Raw genomic sequence first — 20066 nt, 5'->3', positions numbered from 1 at the left:
GGCAGGGCATTAAGTTGACAGAGCATTCACAGAGATGGTTTTGGGGAGATTTCTGGGCTCCTTGAGTCAATCATTTCCATCTTAATGATTCTTTCCATTTCCCCAGTTTCAAAAAGCTCAAAGAACTGGTTACTCAATACCATGTTAACATCCATCCCTAGGAGGCAAGCAGGCAACAGGGGTTGTTTTTCAATAAAGAAAGGAAAACAGTTAAATCAGGGGAACTCATAAGACCGCGTGGTGAATTTAAGACTACCAGTCAGATCTCCTGCCCCAGCAACATTCTCCCACTAGACAATTCTTTCCTTTCTTTTCTATTTCTCTTGCTGGGTCTCCTGAGACTCTCTGGCATTTGCAGTTCAGCAGCACCTCTGGTCACCTCTCAATCATCCTGGGGTGGGTAGCCAGTCTGGCCCTGAGTCAGGCCTTCTCCACTCTGCTTTTGGCCTTGGGCCTACTGCATGGCTTACTTCTACCTCCTGCCCAAGGAAGGGCAGGCAGCAGGGGAAGCAAGGCTTACATCCAATCAATCTAGTTATGTACAGCAGTGCTGGTAAGATGGGGAGGGAAATAGGACATCTTAGCTACAGGGAAACTTTTGGAGGGTTTGTGCTTGATTCAGTACCATTCTAAACCACCATCACATTACTGGGGACAGTAGAGATTCTGTGGCATTGAGTAAGGATTGGAACTGAGTGTGGGATAAAAGAAAAGCTGTGCGAGATTGTGATGGAGCTCAACCCTGCATTCACTCACTCATCCATCAAACATGAGCTTTTTTTTTTTTCCCCCAAAGGCAAACATTATATGTTAGTTTATTTCCAAGAAGCTAATAAGAGAAAGATGACTATACTACACTATTTACTTATCATTGGTAGGTCATGTAATACTTTAGAAAACAGCATCACTCTTTTCTAAAGGAATCTTATCAGATGCAACATAATGCAATATCATTCTAAGTCTCTACAGGTGTTCAAGCTGTTTTATATTAAAAAATAAACTTGACTTTATGATTTAGATTTTTATAATGTTTCAAGAATATGTATGCTTCCATAATAATTTCCAAATAAGAATAATGAAAGCAGGCATAATCAAATTTCAATTGAACTGATTACTCAGGATGATTGAACTTAACAGATCACTATTCAGTTTCATCACACTGAAAAGGTAGGGATTAAAACTAACTAAGTCTCCAAACCCATTAGGATAGATGGCTTCCTTCAAATAGCAACATCTCTCTTTTTTGGGGGGGAGGAGGTTATTGAAGACTTAACTCAGGGGTGTTCTACCATCATTGAGCTACATTCCTAGCCCTTTTGAGACCCTGTTTCACTAAGTTGCTTACTGATTCACTAGACTGCTAAGGTTGGCCTTGAACGTGCAATCCTCTTGCCTCAGACTCCTGAGTCTCTGGAATTATAGGCATACACCAATGTGCCCAGCTAACATCTCTCTTTTTGATAAAAAAAAGGATTCTTAAATTGAACACTTTGAGCAGAATACTAGAAGAGAATTCTTTTGAACTTTATTTTGGTTCTTCTGTGATTTAAGTAATGGTCACTGGCAAATCTCTTTACTTCCTATATTTCAGTTTATTAGTTTCTAAAACCCAGTATATATTTCCTACTGAGCAGAAGGGATTGCTAAAATAAGGTAGGTAGAGAACTTCCACACTGTGCTCTGGTGCTTCCAGTGCCCTTTGTTAGTAATGCTGGAATCCTGGATGGTGAATAGTGTTGACCTTCATAAAAATCTTAATTAAGATAAAATACACATGGAACAAATCCTATAAATTTTATTCATAAAACTGAGTTCTCTGCTGGGCAAGGTGGCACACACCTGTAATCCCAGCGGCTTGGGAGGCTGAGGCAGGAGGATCATGAGTTCAAAGCTTTGCTTAGCAAAAGTGAGGCACTAAGCAACTCAATGAGACCCTGTCTCTAAATAAAATACAAAATAGAGCTGGAGATGTGGGTCAGTGGTCCAGTGCCCAAATTTGAACTCTGGAATCCCACCCCCCAAAAAAGAACCCCAAAACCAAAACTGAGTTCTGTGGCTCAAGCGTACACAGCTCTCTGAAGGGGGAGTCAGAGTTAGGATTTGAAATAGGCTTTCTTGCTTGTGACACCCCACCCATCTCCCCAATACCTTTGAGACTACCAGAAAGTTCAACTGTTTAGTCATGCTTTCTTCTTGTAATCAGAAAGCTGCCCATAAGCGTACCCTGCACATTTGGCCCATCTGAATATTCTGTCCCTTTTGCTAGCAATCTATGAAGGCATACATCCTTTTAAGTCTAGGAGAGGATTTGACTCCTAGTGTTGTGACAATGTGCCCATTAAATTGGAAAATGGGAGGGTGGTGGTTGGAGGCTGCCACTAGGGGGAGCAGTAGTTCTGGAATGTTTCCATGTTGGGCTCTCTAGGAAGCATGGCAAAGAAAAGCAGGGCCTGCTGTGGAGATGGAGGTTTTCTTCAGCCTCTGTATCTAGCCTGGCATCATAGGAAAAAGATTCCTGGAAAAAAAAAATAATTTCCCTGTATTCCAGGCGTCTACTTTATTAATTTAACTTAATTTGTTAGTAGCTGATTTCTGTCAGCTTGTGTTTAGGTTTAAAATTTGACAGGCCTGTTTTAGAATGTGTAGGCAGAAAAACATTGTGTTGCTTTCCAAGCAAAACCAGAAAAATCTCTCTGGGGTTGTTTTGGAATTTAAGAAATCAGAAGATGAGGGAACATGGAATGGACGTAATTAAGACCTACGCAGCAAATGGTACTGTGGTCATATTAGGTATACTAATACTCCCTGCTTTCCTTCCACACCCGCATCTCACTTCCCTTCTGGTTTACTGGGCTAAAACTAATTGCTTTATTTATTTGCCCATGCTTTTAGCCAGGAAGTAAAGGAGGAGTTTGCTTTTCTGGGTCCTTTACATGTAAGCTTCTTTGTGACAGCATGTCTTTTAAAGCATTCTACAGTTAAGTAAGGACCACTTGAGAGACTACAAAAATTGTTTTCATTATATAAATAAAAATCCTTGTCATATATGGGCATATGATATGGACAAGATGTTCATGGCCAAGTACAATCTCCTTGAGGTTAAGTCACCTCTGTATTTTCAATGTGCTGTGATAAAGGTATCTTACTTAAAGGAGGCAGCTCTGGGTGTACAAAGTCTTGAGCAATTCTGCAAGCAGGGTGGCATCATGATATCTTTTTGATTCTTCTCTCAAGTGTGAATACCACTGCCTTATGCAAGCCCTCTTTTCAAATTGACCTCCTTGACCAACCACGAGAAGCTGCTGTGTGAAGGGAAAAACTTCTAAAGTTGGATTCAAGGGACTTAGACTCCAGTCTGGGGTCCTGTGGTCTTGGGCAAGCCATTCAACTATGTGAGCGTCTAAGTTCCTACTGTAAACTGGAGATAATACTGGCTTGAAAGAGCTTCTGTGAAGAGTATATAGAAGAGCATATAAACTCATTCTTAAAGTTTTGCAGGTAAAAAGGCCCATTTAAGTATCATGTTTAATAAATTGGTGGGTTTTGTTTGTTTGTTTGCTTATTGTTTCTTAATGGTATAGGCAGTGATAACCAAGTAGCTTCCCAGTGACAAAGTCTTCTCATCTATAAAATGAGAACTGTAGCACCTACCTAGGAATTTCCCATCAGAAATGCCATCTACTATATGGACCAATATTGTGCCACCTTAGGTATTTTATCCTAACAGGTAAGCATTCTTAAAAACATTTTGGGACCCAACATAGAACTGGAAGCTGAGAATCATGGGTATATTCTTCCTAACAGTAGCTTCCACATGTTTTCAAACTTATCTGCTCCACATCCTAGAACACATTTCTTATCCTAGTCAAGATGGCCTCTTTGACTCTCCTTGTCAATAGCTTTGGACAAAAAGGCAGGTTGTCTGTTCTCCTGTCTACCCTTCCAAAACATCGCCATCCCTTAAGAACTAACTCAAGCTCTATCTCTGTGTGCCACCACAATCCACAAAATTCCATCCCTATCCTGATCTTCCAGTTGTTCTAAGCCACTCTACAAAGTCATTTCCAAATACAGCATCTCATTTTCTCAGAGAATAAATTATTATCTCAAAGGTGGGGACTCTCTCACTATTTTATAGTTCTGTCTTCAGAATTCACTATGCTGCTGGCCTGCTAAATACTTAATCAGTACTTGTTTAGTTACCTTCAAAGCAATAGGGCTGAAGTGACCATATTTATAATATAGCACACAATGGAGAGTGAACCAGAGCTCAAATTCAAGAGCCATACTAACTGGGTTCTAACCCAGGTCTACCACTTAGTAGCTTTGATGCCTTGGGCCAGTAATTACTAAATTTCCCAGTGACAAAGTCTTTTCATCTATAAAATGAGAACTGTAGAACCTACCTAGGGATGTTGTGAAGATTCCATGAGTTAATGTACTTAAATTACATAGGAAAATGCAGGTTGCTGATAGGTAGGGTATTATTTTGTTATTGCAGCTGTTGTTGACTTCGCCATCATCATTAGTATTCATTCTTTGTGCTACATATTCTGGCTGTGGTGAGGAGCTGTTTAGCATAGGTGAATGATTGAGAAATGTAGGGATTTCAAGGAAAAAGCATAGACCAGGGATATAGGGAAAGAGCAAAGGGTTTTCTGTTTGAGAAACCAGAGCATGGGAAAGAGCTGTGGAGAACAAAGGCCACAGGGCACATTGGATTGCTAACTGCCTTAATTCTATTCTTGATTCAGGAATGTCTGAATAAGGACAACTAGTCATTCCGTAACTGTTTTAACACTATTAAGTAAACTCTGAAATTTTAGACACTAAAAAAGTAGCCAGAATCCCGCAATTTCAGGAAAGTATATAAGTAACAAGAGTAAAAGAATGAGAGTTGGAAAATAGTGAACTCATAAGCAAATAAGTAAATTTAAAGCAATCTGAGTAAGGACCATTGGCTCCAAACTCCTACTTATAGGAAGAGATGTTTTTTTCCTTATCCTGAATTGAAAACTTTCTTTTCCTGCTTAGGGATTCCCTAGATTAGGATAAAACCTACCACAAAGGGGGAATGGGAACCAATATTTATTAGACAAGTATATATGCTTTATATCATTTTATTCTCACTATCAAGTTACTAGATTGATATTATTTTCCCATTTCAGAGAGGAGGCTCATAAAAGTAATTTGTGTAGCTGGTGCATGAGTGGAATCAGGAATGGGGAATGACCTTTGACCTTTTATTAAACTGACCACATCCCGGCATCCACTGAGGCATCATAATAGGAAGACATGTGGTTTGGCCTCATTTCTGGTGGGGGGTAATTTGTGCCAAGGTATGTAGTTACTCAAGGAAATGGACAATCACTGAAGTCTGGATTTTAAATAGTTTGAAGCATGAGGTAAAAGGAATGCTGTGAGAAGACCTCCTCTATGAGCAAGAATATTTTTTTTTCTGAAACCAAAAATTATAGTAGCCCAGAGGCTTGCAAGGAAGTTTTATTTTGTACAGATACTTTGGGGAACTGATTTGAGGTTCATGAAGAGTTTCATATCACCATTTGGCTAGGGCAATTTTTTTTAACCTTTGCTATTTTTAATGTACTTGCCAACTAAGAGTTATTTAATGCTGGAAGCTTCACTATTGCTTAGATGGAAGTATAGAAAATATTTTTGGAATGGGAAAGGCCACCTGACCACACATTCTTAACCCTGTCCTCATGCTTTTTGCCAACATTTTTAGCTTCTTTCTTTTTAGAAATTCATGAAATCGTGAATTTGCTAATGTGTGTAGCTTTTTCTGCCTGCGGGTATTTCATTTCAAACTCCTATCCTCTGCATGAAATGACTGTGGCTGGATTTCCTATTAACTTAGAATAGGGGATCTTCAAACTCCAGCTGTCTCCTGCTTTTGTAAATAAAGTTTTATTGGAACTCCGCCATACAAGTTAAGTACTGTCTATGGTTGCTCTCACACTATGAAGGCAGAATTGGGACAGAAATATGATGGCCTACAAATCCAAAATTGTTTACTATTTGGCCCCTTTTTAGAAAAAAGTAGTGAAAAAATGGTAAACATGTGGATGTCTGACCTCGACATAAAAGAATTTTCACTTCGTTTTTCCCAGTAATTTCTTTATTTATACAAAATGAATGAAGAAAACAAAAAACAACAAAAAACAAATAACCCCCCCCCCCCAAACTTAACTATTTTATCTGCCATTTGCTAAGACCACCCTTCTAGAAGAATAAGCCCATTGCTAGTGGGATCTTTGCAGATCTCCAAACCCTTCAGAGATTAGACAGTTCTGACTTAGAGCCTTACTCTTACTGTAAGAGTCATCACAAATTGTCTAGTGTTCTCTGATGCTCCTACCTGCCTGATGCCCAATGGTCATTTCTGTGACCTTTGCATTGAGTTCCATTACTTTCCTTCTGCTGAGTTTATATATTTATTGAGATGGTCCCTATTTTCCTGCCTTGCTATCCTTAAACTTTTCAACTGGGAAAAACATTTGTCATCTCCATTTCCTTTAGTTCTGGAAAGGAAACAAGCCAAACCAAATTGAAACTGGTTTATTTTTCCTTCCCTATCTTCCCTGCCTTCAGTTTTTATATTATCTGCAAACTTGGAAACTGCATTTCATGGGCTTATGACTTTTACATATAGCATTATTCACAACTGTGGTTCTGAAATTGACCCTGGAGGAATTTCCCTTCTGATTCTCTCTTCCATTCTGAGAAGTTTCCATCTGTGGACACTTTGTGTTGCCCAAGTTAATTCTTTCCAAATAGTTCTTTATTCATCTCCTATTCAACACCACTTTGGAATACTGTCCAAAGCTTTCTGGCAAGTGTAAGACTTCAGAGGCTACAGATTTCTCTTTCTTGCTGGATCAGAAATGATAGCAAAAAAATATCAGTAGGATGTGTGCATCCTCTCCTGATGCCTGGATTTGGCTGATGATCTTGCATCATGTTGTTTCCCTTGAATACGTTTCTACCCCAACTCTTTAAACAACTGCCCAATGATCCTTGCAATAATAGCAAAGCTTCTTTCTTTGTGATGTCCTGGAAGATGGTGTGATACAATGGACCTATGTGTAGCTGATAATGATTATGGATGCTGACAAATGAGTATCCATTATGACACTATTTCTGTTCTCCTCTACTATGATGTAGATAAGTGTCCCCCAAAGGTCCATGTGTTAAAGGTTTGGTCATCAGCCTGTGACACTATTGGGAAGTGGCAGAACCTTTAAGCAGTGGGGTCTAGTGAGAGGAAGTTATGTCATTGGGGTGTACTTTTGAAGGGGATATTGGAACCCCTTTCTCTCCCTACTTCCCAGCTGCCATGAGATGAGCAACTTCCTCTGCTATGTGGTCCTGCCATGATATACTGTGCTGCCACAGGCTCAAAGCAACAGCAACAAATGACCATAGAACAAAATCTTCAAATGTGCGAGCCAGAATAAACCCTTGTAGTTTTTAAGTTCATCATCTTAGGGATCTTGTCACAGTGATGGAAAGCAGACTAATACACCCACATCCTTGCTATTCTGAAGGGAAAAATAAAACTTAGTGCCTGGCTTTGTTAGTATCATTTAACTAGCAAGAAAACCAAGGTTCTGAGAGATTCAGGTGGATTCTAATATGAAGTGGCAGAACTAGGACCTGTGCCTAAGTTGCTCTGATTCAGTTTTACTATTTTCTACTGCTATGGGCTTCTGTGTTAACTGATATAGCATCAGGTGTGCCTCCAGGTGAAGAGAGCAGGAGGAAATAAGGTGGAAACACCTAGACTCAAAAGAGGAAGCAAACAGGAATAGGCTTAGTGATTAAAAGGCAGAAACTCCTTGGCATTAGCCCTTTCTCCATTCCATGTAAGTAGAACATCATTCATGAGTTATATCCTATCCTTAAGGAGAAATAAATATTTTTTTCAAATTATCTAGTTTCATATTGTTATTATTTTTTTTAATGTTCACCTGCATTCCTTTTGAAAACTCCCACAACCTTAAGGAAAGTCCTGTATAAATGCTTTACGACGTGATCAGCTGTACTGTGGTTATTATGTGACTGTCAGCTCAGTGTTGACCTGATAGTGTTAAACAGTGAGCAAGGATTACCCTGCCAGTGTGATGCTGTCAGCAATATTTATATCTTTCTTAGAGGAAAAGATCAATCTTCATCCCAATTTGGTAATACAACCTAGGGTGACAATTTTGGAGAATCTGACTTTACTTTTCTATAGTCAGCATTGTCCTTAAAGGTATTTTTTTCTAGAGTTGGGTTCTGATAAAAATACTGAATGTGTTTGTCCACATTATGTAAGCCTCCTGGTATCAGATGGGGGAAGGGTTATTTACCATATTTTTTTAGCTAGAGGTGTGGTATATGTTGTATCTAAATGCAAATTGGAGATAGCTTTTACTTGAATCTCAACTGAAAAAGTGGTGACAAGTTTTGTATTTATCCAAAGCAACTGAAAATCAAGGAGTAACTTAGCTTCAACCTGTTTATAGTCTTAGTCTCTAAACACACATGCATAGACCATTAACTGTAAACACACACAGATAGATGTGACCACTGCAAGGTTTACTGAGTGCTCAGTATGCCTTACAATATGAGTATTTATAGCTGGTTGGGTATATATTAAGGTAGAGCTGCCTATAGAAGAAAAGGCTGTCCCTAAAACAAATATGCAGAAATGAAAATGAGAGCCTCATAAGTTGGAAGTCACCTGGCAGGAATATTGAATGTTAATTTTATGCTAGGTTTACTTGACCCCAATGATTTTGTTATAAAACAATGGCAAGTCCATTAAGTGAACAGTAAAAAAGGAATACTTCCTAGAGTCAGAATGCTTTGGGTTCAAACTCTAGCTCTACATTCATTGAGTGAAAACTTGCGCAAGTTAATCTAACATCACTGTGCCTCAATTTCAACATCTGTAAAATTGGGATAGTAACCTTAAAAGCTTATTGTAAGAATATATGCACACCTGAAACTCAATGTTAGTGCTCAATAAATGTTAGCTATACTGATGATGACCATGAAGATTTATCCATGGGTCTCGCTGTGATAGAAATATGGTCTGGATGCCATAAGGTATTTACTCTTTGTACTTATTCATTGTACAGCAATGCTTTTCAAAATGTGCAACTTTGTTTGCTAGAATCTGGGTTCCCTGAAACTTATGTAGTGGAGAACACATAGGCAAGGCAGAAATGCTTATTTAAGAGTGTGTATCACTCTGGAACTCTGACATGGTTGCAAGTCTGCAAAGCGGTGCAGACCATAGCCTCCCAGAAATTAGGAAACCTTTTTCCTAAATGCTGGCATTCATCTATCCATTTCTTTGTTTATTCATTCTTCAGTTTTTCATCTGTTGAGTGTCTGTTTTTAGAATTCTGAAGAAAATATGATTAAGACACATTCTTAAACATCTGCCCTGGAAGGAGACTGACATAATCCAGAGGGTAATTTTAAAAAACCAAACAGCTAATTCAAATCAGTGGTAAGGGAGTATAGGGTAGGGTGCTATGTGGGTACTAGAGGGCTCATCAGGACCCTTGGGTTCAACGGGGGTAGGCTCCCTGTGAGGAAGGAGAGAATTAGCCAGACAAAGTGGGTTGGATGGTCCCAGGCAAATTCATAAACAGCAAGTAATGGGGCATTGCTGGAGAGCAGGGATCAATGTCATAGGTAGGGGATATGGTAAGAGATGAAGCCAGAGAGATAGGTACAGGTTAGAAGATAAAAGGCCTTATATGTCACACAAAGGCATTTGGACCTATGTACAGGTGATGGCAAGTCATTAAAGAGGTTTAGGCTTGGGGACAGTAGGAATAGGTTTGCTGGAAAGGTGTTCTGGGGTAGCATGGTGAATCGTCTAGAACACAGGGCAGTAAAGGGACAGAGAATAAACACATTAGGCTTCACAGAGGACCACTGCTGTCCTTGTTCTACATTCTAACTTTTGTTTTTAGTAGTCCCTTTGAAAAAGCAAAAGCTATTCTTTTAATAACTCTTTGTATAACCCAGGTCCAAATTCCAGCTCTACCACTTATTAAGCATGAGACCTTGAGCAAGTGAACTTAATAGCTCTGTGCTCAATTTCATTGGCTCTTTTATTAATCTTTAAAAAGCCATTGTTCATAACCCTTTAAAAGATGTTAAAGCCACTGGCTGTAATTTGTCATCCTTTGCTCTAAAGAAGGCAGCCCTGTAGCTAAGAAATTGTTGCAATTAGAGTTGACAAAGGCAAACCTGAGCAGAGGTATACAGATAAGAGGGAAGTGGAGGATGAGAGGGCTCCTGAGGAGCCAGAGAGTCCAGATTGGGAGATGAAGAAGAAAGAAAAATATTCTGGCATGAATGGACAGGGCTATTCCTTATTGAGACAGGGATTCAGGAGTTTAGTTTTAGATATAATGAGATGACCTATTTGTGAAGCACCTGGATATGGTAGCATATTTGAATCAAAAGAGAGGTTAGGTCTGGTGCTACATATGTGGGAATCACTAGCATAAAGGGGAACACAGGAGCTACTGACATCACTACTGCATGTTGAGTGAGACTCTAGATAAGAGGTCTCCTCTGAAGAGTGGTTGTAGAAAGGAGAAAGAATAGCTAGAGAAGTAGGAAGAAAACCAAGTTCATGTGGTTTTCAAAGTATCAAAAGAAGTGTTTTTAAGAAGAGGTGCTTAGTTGGTGCAGAATGCTGCTGAGAAGTCCAATCAGATAAGGGATGTTTTGAAAGAGACAAGTTTCTTCTTAGGTCAGAAAGAAGAAACTTCTGACCAAAGAGGAAACTTGTTGGGGAGGGAAGAACCTTTTCGGAGAGAAGTGTATGCTATATGCAGCCTTAGATCATGAGGGGGGCAAGGAGAAGCCAATTCTGTAATAAACTGAGTGGAAATATTAAAACATCCATGATCAATAAACTTGGGGAGTTAAACATAGAAAATAGAATTCTACATGTAAACTATTTGGGGGATTTAAGTTGGCTACTCCAGGGCTGTACTATTAATGGCTTCAAACCATGAAGGTAGCTTCAAGTGCACAAGGCCCATGGCGTGAATCTAGCATATTCTCTTCTAGAGGATTTTGCAGCGAGCAACATGGTAACAGCTGTCAATTACAGATCCATATAACTGGGAGAATTCAGCAATGATAGTAAAGAGAAAATGAGGCCACATTCTCTTGTTTTCAAAACCAGGTGGCATCCGAGGGAAGTGGCATATGCCTGTAATCCCAGCAGCTTGGGAGGCTAAGGCAGGAAGATTGCAAGTTCAAAGCCAGCCTCAGCAAAAGTGAGGCACTCAGCAATTCAGTTGATGTATAGCTGGCATATTTAGAGACCCTGTCTGTAAATAAAATACAAAATAGGGCTAGGGATGTGGCTCATTGTCAAGTGCCCCTGAGTTCAATCCCTGGTACCAAACAAAAAAACAAAAAACCAAAAAAACAAAAAAAAAAGAAAGAAAACCAAAAAACCAACCAAACAAAAAATCCCAGGTGGCATAGGCCCTCGAAGAAAACTGCTAACTCAAGCTGATGGCTGTGCTGAGAAGCCCAGTTCTGCTTCTTTTTCTCAAGTGGTCACACATAGCCATCTCAACCTTCAACCAGTCCAGGACTTTTCCAGAAAACTGGCAGTAGTTTTGGAATCTAACTTCTCCTCGCTCTGCTTCTTTTATACACAGCCACTTGCATTTTCACAGTCCGGTCTCTCTCCAATTCAAGGACCTAAGTGAATGAAATATTGGGAGGGAAGGCAAGAGGACAGGAGAGTGTGGAAAGGAGAGTGCCCCCCCCACCCCGTTCCAAAGGGTCATTTCAGCAGTGAGACTTGTCTACCTCCACCAAGTCTTTTAACAAGATTAAAATCTAGCATGTAGTTCTACTTTGGGATTCACTATCCCCTCTTTTCTCTTTCAGTGCATCCTAGAGGTGGTCCTGGGAGCTCTGGCTATGGAGCTGTAGAGGAACCTGTTTAAATGTAAATTATGGGTTTCTACTACAGAAAGATATTCTGGGGCCAGGGGAGAGTCTACATTCTAACAGGTTCCTGGTAATTATTATGTGCACTGAATTTGGGAACCCCCCTCTGTCCAGTTGTTAAAAGTCCAGAAGTTTAAAGAAAAGTACTCTGCCTGTTGGAGTTCCATGCAGAGCACTTCAAGTGTTTTTTGGTTTCTGGAGAGCAGTGCTCTTATTTCTCATCTCACTTCCTTATACTTATCACTGTATTATCCAGAAAATATTTATGGCATTGAAGGGAATAATGCCCTGGAGCCCTCCGCAGCCTCCCAGGTTCTACTCCTGCTCCTCTACAATCCCCCTGCCTAACATCCTCCAAAATTTTCCCTTGGAACTCAGACTAAAACCCCAACTCCTTCTCTGGGACTCTGGTTAGCCTCACGCCTCATCCCATCCCACATTCCAGCCAGATGACCTTCTTTTAAGGCTCCTTCAACACACAAAACTCTTTTCCCTGTAGGGTTTTTGCATTGCTTTTTCCTCGTCCAGGCAGGCTCTTCTTCCTGACATCACATTCTGGAAACTGGTCATCATTCAAAACTTGATTTACATGTAATCTTCACAAAGTACCTGTCTAAAGTGGTCACCAAGTTATACCCTTTCTGTTTTAATTTTCTCCCCAAACACTTATCCCAATCTGGTATTTTCTGGCTTATTTTTCTGTGTTTGTTGTCTTGCTCCATTAACAAATCAATTCATTGACTATTTATGACCTATTTGACTCCCAAGCACTGGGGATACAGCAATGAAGAAAGTCTCTGTCCTCGTGGACAGGCAATCAGCAAATACATTATACATTAGATGATGATAAATTCTAGCAATAAAGTAGCAGAGTTGAAGGGATAAAGAGTGATGAGGGGTGTGCTTTTTTGATAGAATGATTAGGGAAGCTCTCTCTGATGGGTTATTTGAGCAGAACTTGAAATGCATGCCAACTACCAGAAAACCCTCGCTCCTGCTTCACTCACCACAGGGTTCCCAGTGAGTTGATGTATAGCTGGCATATAGGAGGAAGATTAATACATACTTATGGAATAAATAATTATGCGTGCCTCTCGCTCAGCACTTCTAATACAGCCTTTGTTTTTTTGGCTTTCCAACTAGATGTTGAATTTCATCAATAGGGAATTAGTCTTCTTTTCCTCTATCCTCAGAATCAAACATAGGTTCTGATATTGGAATGTTTGTGGAATAAAGGAAGAAGAAAGTGGGGATTATGATGAAACAGCCTGTCATGATACACTCAGGGATACTCAGGAAACCACTGCTTGAGAAGTTGACATATGCTTCTGAGCATCATGTGAACTTCATTTCAACTAGTAAATTTTATACACACACACACACACACACACAGTTGTATCTAAATTGTTAGTGATCCTTTAGTAAAACCAATTTCTTTTAAATGAAACTTTGGCATATTTCAAAGTTGGAGAAATGATAGAATTCTCTTAATCACTTGCCTTCTACCTTAAACTGTTCCTGTTAGTCCAGGCTACTTATAGTCTACCTTAATAAAGTACAAAGTCCTACTGACCCACAGATTGTGAATCTTGCAGATTCACAGAAAGGTAGACTTGAACACTAAGAAAAAATCAGGCTGAATCATACAATTGGGTATTTTGGCACTTTTCTGTTAGAAATGAATAAGTAGTTCTGAACTGCTACCAGATGCAGTAATGACAAGCAATGACACCCAACACAGAGCAGGTCACCAAGACCCCATAGCAAAGCAGTCCCAGTGGCAGCCCATGCCTCCTACACACTCTCAGCAGATTTGCTCACTCTTTTTTTCTCAAACAGAACTTGGAAAAGTATATAGAAAGCCAAGCTTCATTCACATTTCTTACCAGCCAGCCACAAGTAAAAATGGAAAAAATTATAATGCTAAAGATCAGAAACAGAAATGTCTTATTTTTTTCCTAACTGTATGCAACTAATATACATTGAAAAGTGTTTTCAAGGCTTAATCTAGAAAAAGAAATCTTGATGATGTCAAAAATTATTTGTCCCTGGACTCCCAATACCTTCCCTCTATTGCTACACCAACACCCAATTAATATTCTGGGTAACTGGGGATCCAAGATGTGCCCTCTGTTGTTTTAGGTTCAACACTTTAGTATCTTTAGCAGCTGACTGCCATGTTGCTTTTCCCAGAAAGATGCTGCTGCACCTTCTCTACCTTAGGGTTAGGGTTGGACTCTCAGTGCCCATCAAAGTACAAACTAAAAGGCTAAGGCAGTGCTTTCTAAATGCTTCTGGAATTATTGGTGTTCTTGAGATTACTAAGCCAAAAAATTGTTCAGTGATCAAAGGATAAGTTTGGAAACACTGCATTCTCTATTGCCCACTTAGAAAGTCACAACACACACTGGAATGCTTTAAAAAGGTAAAAAAATGGAAAAAATCAAGATGATTTTCAGATGGGGGATAGTTAAATGTATTCAGGAACAATAATCAGTGGTTAAAAAGGTGACATAGATCTCTACTACTATTATGACATCTCCTAGACATGTGAAATAAAAACCGAGTCAAATTTCTGAACATGACTAATATCCCATTAAAAAATCCAAATCCTATGTGTGCATATACATTTTTATATAATACAATAAAATACATAAAAATTCTAAAAGGACGTATATCAAATTATTAAGAGTGATTGCCCTGAGGAATAGGATTGGAGGGATGTGGGAGACTTGCTGTTTTTACTTTATAGATCTGGATATCATTTGATAGCCCTTTTATTACCTTTATAATAAAAATCAAGTGCTATATTAAAAAAAAAAAGAAATAAAATGCAGCAGTAAATACATCTGTTTAGCTTTAACTGAGCACTTCTCAAACTCATGTCATTGTTGGACCCTTGGTTTGTGGGATACTCAGAAGCGATTTGTATAGCAAATTTTGAAGTTACTGTGTTGAAGACTCTCCCTCATTCCCATCAACATATGGATTTTAACCTTCTGTGGCTGTTTGTAAAGGGGTGGAGGAGGTAGAAGGGACCTTGGAGATTGCCTGGTAGATAGTAACTACTCAGTTATAATAGCAGCTGCTTACGGTTATTATTAAGGTCTTGCAGACAGTAAAAGAAAAACAAAGTATGTAGAACATGTGGCACAGGGCTTGGCACACAGGTTCTGCTAAAAAATGTTGTTCTTATTTTTCTACTACCACTGTTGATTTTAACAATATGAATGGCCGTGGCCTAGGAAGACCAGTAAATGGTACGATGCTGCCACCCCAATAATGACACATCAAAATGGAGACACCAAGAGATATTACAATAATTAATCACAGGTTCAACTGGGAATAAAAGCTTTCTGGAATAGATAGCCTTGTCCAGTCCAGAGAGAGGACAGGCTCACTCATGGGGAGCAGCAGGTGCTGGCTGCACACTCCCCAGCCCTATGTGACCACACATGGAGAGAGTGTCCTGGTGTTGAAACTTTTCAGTGGTTCATCTCACAGAGTAGAAACATAATAATGCCTTGGCCTGGAATGTTATCTTTCTGCCAAAAGTTCAAAGTCATCCAGAGAGTATCTCATTCATCTTTGGGATCCTCTGGGGATAGGGGTGAGTAGGCAGTGTTGCTTTTGCCTTATAAAGATAAGAACATACTGTGTAGAGAAATTAAATACCTTGTGTTTGCTCCAACAGTCCATCAGTGCTGAGAGAGGGCCTGAAACCCAGGAGGAGATTCCCAGGCCCTGTGCTCTAGCTCCACCCTTGGAAACACCTCAGAGGATGTGTGAACAGCCTGGTTTGGGCAAGATGTGGCCCCTTGCCTCCCCTCCCTTCTTCCCATCCCTTCTTCCACCAAGTAGCTCACCTGTCACTGAACTGAACCTCTTCCCCGTTCCTGGCCCAGCTGATGGTAGGCCTTGGGTTGCCTATGGCCTCACAGTGTAGCAGCACACTCAGTGTCCCGCTGGCCAGCGCCACAGTCTGCCCAAGGTGAGTGACCACCTCCGAGGCGGAGAGCTGCTGGGCAGCTGAGATCTTCCGTAAGATGGTGGGCTTGCGGTGTGGCCGGCGAGAGCCGCCCCCAGCCTCCCCGGAGGAGGTCCTTAGGGAGCTGCTGAAGCCAGACACATGTTTGTGAGGAGGGATGGCCACGGGGGGAAACCTCTGCTCAGAGGGCTTGAGGAGCATGCCCTGGTGCTCAAGGTGGCTACGGAAGATGTCCTGGGCCAGCTGGGCCACCAGGTGCTTGCCGTAGAGGTCGCGCAGCTCCTCGGGCTGCTGGGAGAGGTTCCTGAGGATGTCGTCCAGGCGCTTCTGCTCAGTCACCATGGTGAAGGGCAGGTGCAGAAGGGCCTGCTCGGCGTTCGGGTCCTCCTCTGAGGACGTGTTTCTTTCCATGGAGTCCTGCACCTCCCAGGAAGTCAGGAGCTCTCCGGGCCAGCCCCCCTGCTCCAGCAGCCGGGAGACAATGTCATCGTAGCGGCTCCCTGGGTCAGCAGGGAGGCCCCGCTTCTCAGCCTTGCTGCCATTGGCGAAGATCCCGTTCTGGTGCTTATGGGTCTGCAGGGCCTCCTTGGGGCTGACCTTCCTCACTGCCAGGGCCTCCTCCTCACTCCGCAGACTCAGGGGCCGGGCCACAAGCTTATGATTGCCTCCAATGAGCTTAATCACAAACTGCTCCCGGGCGGGTCCTGCAGAACAGGTGTAGATGCCCGCATCTGAGGGCCTGAGACGATGGATCTTCAGGTAGCCAAAAGGTGCCACTGTGATGTGAGCAGAGCTGATGAGATGCTGGCCATCTTTCTCCCAGGTGATGAGGGGCTTGCGGAACCTGCGCGTGGGGCACCGGAGCACCACAGCCGTCTTAGGAAGCAGATAAGCAAACCCACCCACGATGAAATGCAGCTTCCTCTGCCTGCGAGTCTGGATGTAAACGTTCCGCGCAGCTGCGATGTGAGGGCTGTGCTTTGTGGATGGCCGCCCAGGCCCTGGCATGAGACGGATGCCAGAGAGACCGAGGAAGAGAAGACAAGAGCAGAGAAGAACCGCAGTGAGATGCAACCGTGAGAGGGGACAAATGGGACAAAAAGGAAAGAGCTCTTAGGCAGTGATTTTGACCAGGGCCATCATTAACAAACACCTCATGGCTTAGAGGAGAAGCTGGCTACCAGCTGTGGACCATCAAGTTACCACTACCCCCAAACAGAGAACTAATGAGAGGCTGTGGCACCCCAAGCAGCACCCTACTGGGTCTTTCTGTCCTGGAAGCTGAGGAGCAGGGTCCTAGGTAGAGCAGAGCCCTGGGGAAAAGGCAGTTCCTCTCATTAAAAGCACTTGAAAGAAGAAATCAGGATCATAAAAAGAGGCAGAGAGGATAGAAAAGGGGAATATTTTCTACTAAATGTCTACTTAAGGTCCCGCAAAGTGCCAGCGCCCTAAATTACAGTGAGGAGAGTCCAGAAGCTTTACAACTCTAGGGATTAATATTGAACAGAACAAATCTGCTCAGAGTAGTTTAAAACCCCAGAGTGGATAACATTAGACTTCATTAGTAATATGCTGCCTCTAGCTTCCAGATCTCTGTATGCCAGCGAGTGAACTTTCCCCCCTTCAAACTGTTTTTCCTGTGGTGAAGAGAATTCAGCCTGGCCACGTGTGATTAAGATTCCTTTTCCACCTCCAGCTGAGCTCTCCAGCCTGCAGCCCTCCAAAGGCCCTGCTGCCCAACAATCTGCCACTGGTCTGGGTTTAGGGAAGGCCCCGGCACAGTGGCTGCTACTAAGTGGGGTTCTGTCTCTATCCCAGAGCTCTGACATACTCACTTGCACAGGTGGCCAGCATGCAGGGCCTGATGGAGGAAGAGAAAGGCAGGGGAGGGCACAGGGTGGAATTGACAACTGTGGAGACCCCGGTTTTCAGCACCTTCCGGCAAATGGCACTTCGAGTCTGGGTACCCTCCCCGCAGCTCGTGGAACACTGGTGAGGAAAGAAAGAGGCCAAATGCATAAAAATTCAGGGAACTATAGGCTAATGTTTTTTGTATGGACTCTCAAACTCACCAAAATATGAGAAAAGTGGCTTGGAAAAGCGACAGCCACTGAAAGAGAGAGAAATATTAATTATGATATAACAATGTGGAATACATGAGATCTTGTAGACACATTCCACGCTAGTATTTTCCACTCTAAAATTTCCTACTGGTATTTTACCTGTTTTTATTTATATGACTTTAGAGGAAAGAGTATAGAGTACCATGTTCAAATCCCAGCTCAGCACTTTATTAAAAAGCAAAGGATTTAATATCTCTAAGGCGGTTTCTATTTCTTACATTTAATTTAGAAGCCTGTAAATTAAATGAGATAATATATTTAAAAATGCCATACACAAAATAATGTTAATGTTAATGTGGATCCCCTTCTCCTTCCTTCACAGATAACTAATATTTTGATGCCTACCTCTGATGGTAATTGTTATGAAAAACCTGCTTTGTTTGAAGGAAGTGAAAGACAGTTGCTAGTTTCAAGGAGGGGTCATTCAAATGAAAGGTATGTGTGGGGGTCAAATGTATTGTTAAAAAGAAATAGCATAGTAGGGAAATACAAATCAAAATGACAATGTCATATCATTTTGTATTCACTAGTATAACCATATTAAAAAAGACAGAAAATGGTAAGTTTTGGCAAGTGGTAGGAAAATGTGAACCCTTTTCATTAGCAAACAAATGAAGTTGCTGCTGAGAATGTAAGATGAAACAGCTTCCTACAGCTCCCCAAGAAAGCAGTTTAATAGTTTATTGAAAAGTTCATTTAACGTAGGACCCAGAAATTTATTCCTAGGTGTCTACCCAAGAGTAGTGAAAACATATTTTCACATAAAAACTTATGCAAATATTCCTGTATTTGTAATGGCTCCAAAGTGAAAACAACCCAATGTCCATCAATTGGTAAATGAATAAACAAAATCTGGTACCTTTATACTATGAAATATTATTCAGTCTTAAAAAAGGAATACAGTTCTTACATGTGCTACATGTAATACATAAATTATATCTCGATAAAGTTGTCTATAGGATTAAATAGTAAAGTATTTTATAAGAATATATAATTAGAAAAACAAATGAAGTATTATAAAATTAATGCTAACAATTATCAAATGCTTATGGTCCACTAGGGATGTCCTGACCTAGAACTTGAAGATGGGTGTAACTCAACATGGATAAGCATGGGAGGCAGGGAAATTTCCAGAATAAAGGCAGAAGAATTCAGGGTAGAAGGCCAGGGCAGGCTTGGGGGCAGAACCAAACCTGTTTGAACAGAGGAGCCACCTCAAGAGCGTTGAGCAGCTTGACAGGTAGTTTAGGGCCAGACTTTGGAGACTTATTTAATTTTCAGACAGAAGGTTTGGAATTGGTCCACAGGGCAATGGGAAGCCATTGAGGAGGGGAGTGACATGATGAAAGAGGTGTTTTGAGAAGGTGAATCTGGCAACAGTGTGCAGAAGGATGGGAGGCAGGGATGTCAGTGAAGGAGTCGCACACCATCCAGGCTGAGATGATGAAGGCCTGAACTGGGGTCATGGCAGCGTGCCATGTGAACTTGAAAAATGACAGTAAAAACCAACAGAGTTACCTTATATTTTCAAGTTTTATATGCTAGCACACTGCAATGACACTAATCTGTGCAAAGTACTGTGACATAGGCCACTCAGAAAGAAATTTAAGAGGCAAAAGATGGAGAGGAGAATCAAACGTGCTGCTTTTGTTACTAACAATTGTGGATTACAGATTCCACCCATCACTTATTTTATTGTAAATGACAGTACTGAATCTAAGGGTCAGGTGGGATGGGGGAAAGGAGGTTGAATGTTTTAAAATCATGGTCTTTTTAGTGCTGCCAAGTAAAAACACAGAAAAATAGTTCACCTACAGACCAGAAGATTGCATGATGATTTGGGTCAGTCTAGTGCTTTCTCTAGCTTCAGTTTCCACATCTTTGAAATGGGGAAGCTAAGCCACAGTAGGGATTGTCAGAGAGTGTTGCATGACCACAATGAG

The 20066-nt window shown here is 41.2% G+C and overlaps 1 protein-coding gene across 3 annotated transcripts in view; it reads right to left on the bottom strand.

The window, feature by feature from the left end:
• Adamtsl1 (ADAMTS like 1) overlaps positions 1-20066 on the bottom strand; it is a 935498-nt gene that overhangs the window by 86553 nt on the left and 828879 nt on the right. For all 3 annotated transcript variants that reach the window (XM_058586373.1, XM_058586374.1, XM_046467403.2), the window contains 2 exons: positions 17836-17989; positions 15879-17001 (listed from right to left, as the gene is read on the bottom strand). In XM_058586373.1, coding sequence (XP_058442356.1) covers positions 15879-17001; positions 17836-17989 — 1277 coding nt within the window. The remainder of the gene's footprint in view (positions 1-15878; positions 17002-17835; positions 17990-20066) is intronic.

This window comes from Marmota monax, unplaced genomic scaffold (assembly GCF_021218885.2).
Source record: "Marmota monax isolate L192 unplaced genomic scaffold, Marmota_monax_Labrador192_F-V1.1 WCK01_AAM20220418_F8-fsc00033, whole genome shotgun sequence".
In the NCBI taxonomy this organism is placed as follows: domain Eukaryota; kingdom Metazoa; phylum Chordata; class Mammalia; order Rodentia; family Sciuridae; genus Marmota; species Marmota monax.
The sequence above is the reverse complement of the archived record's forward strand: the minus strand, read 5'-3'. Positions and strand labels throughout refer to the sequence as shown.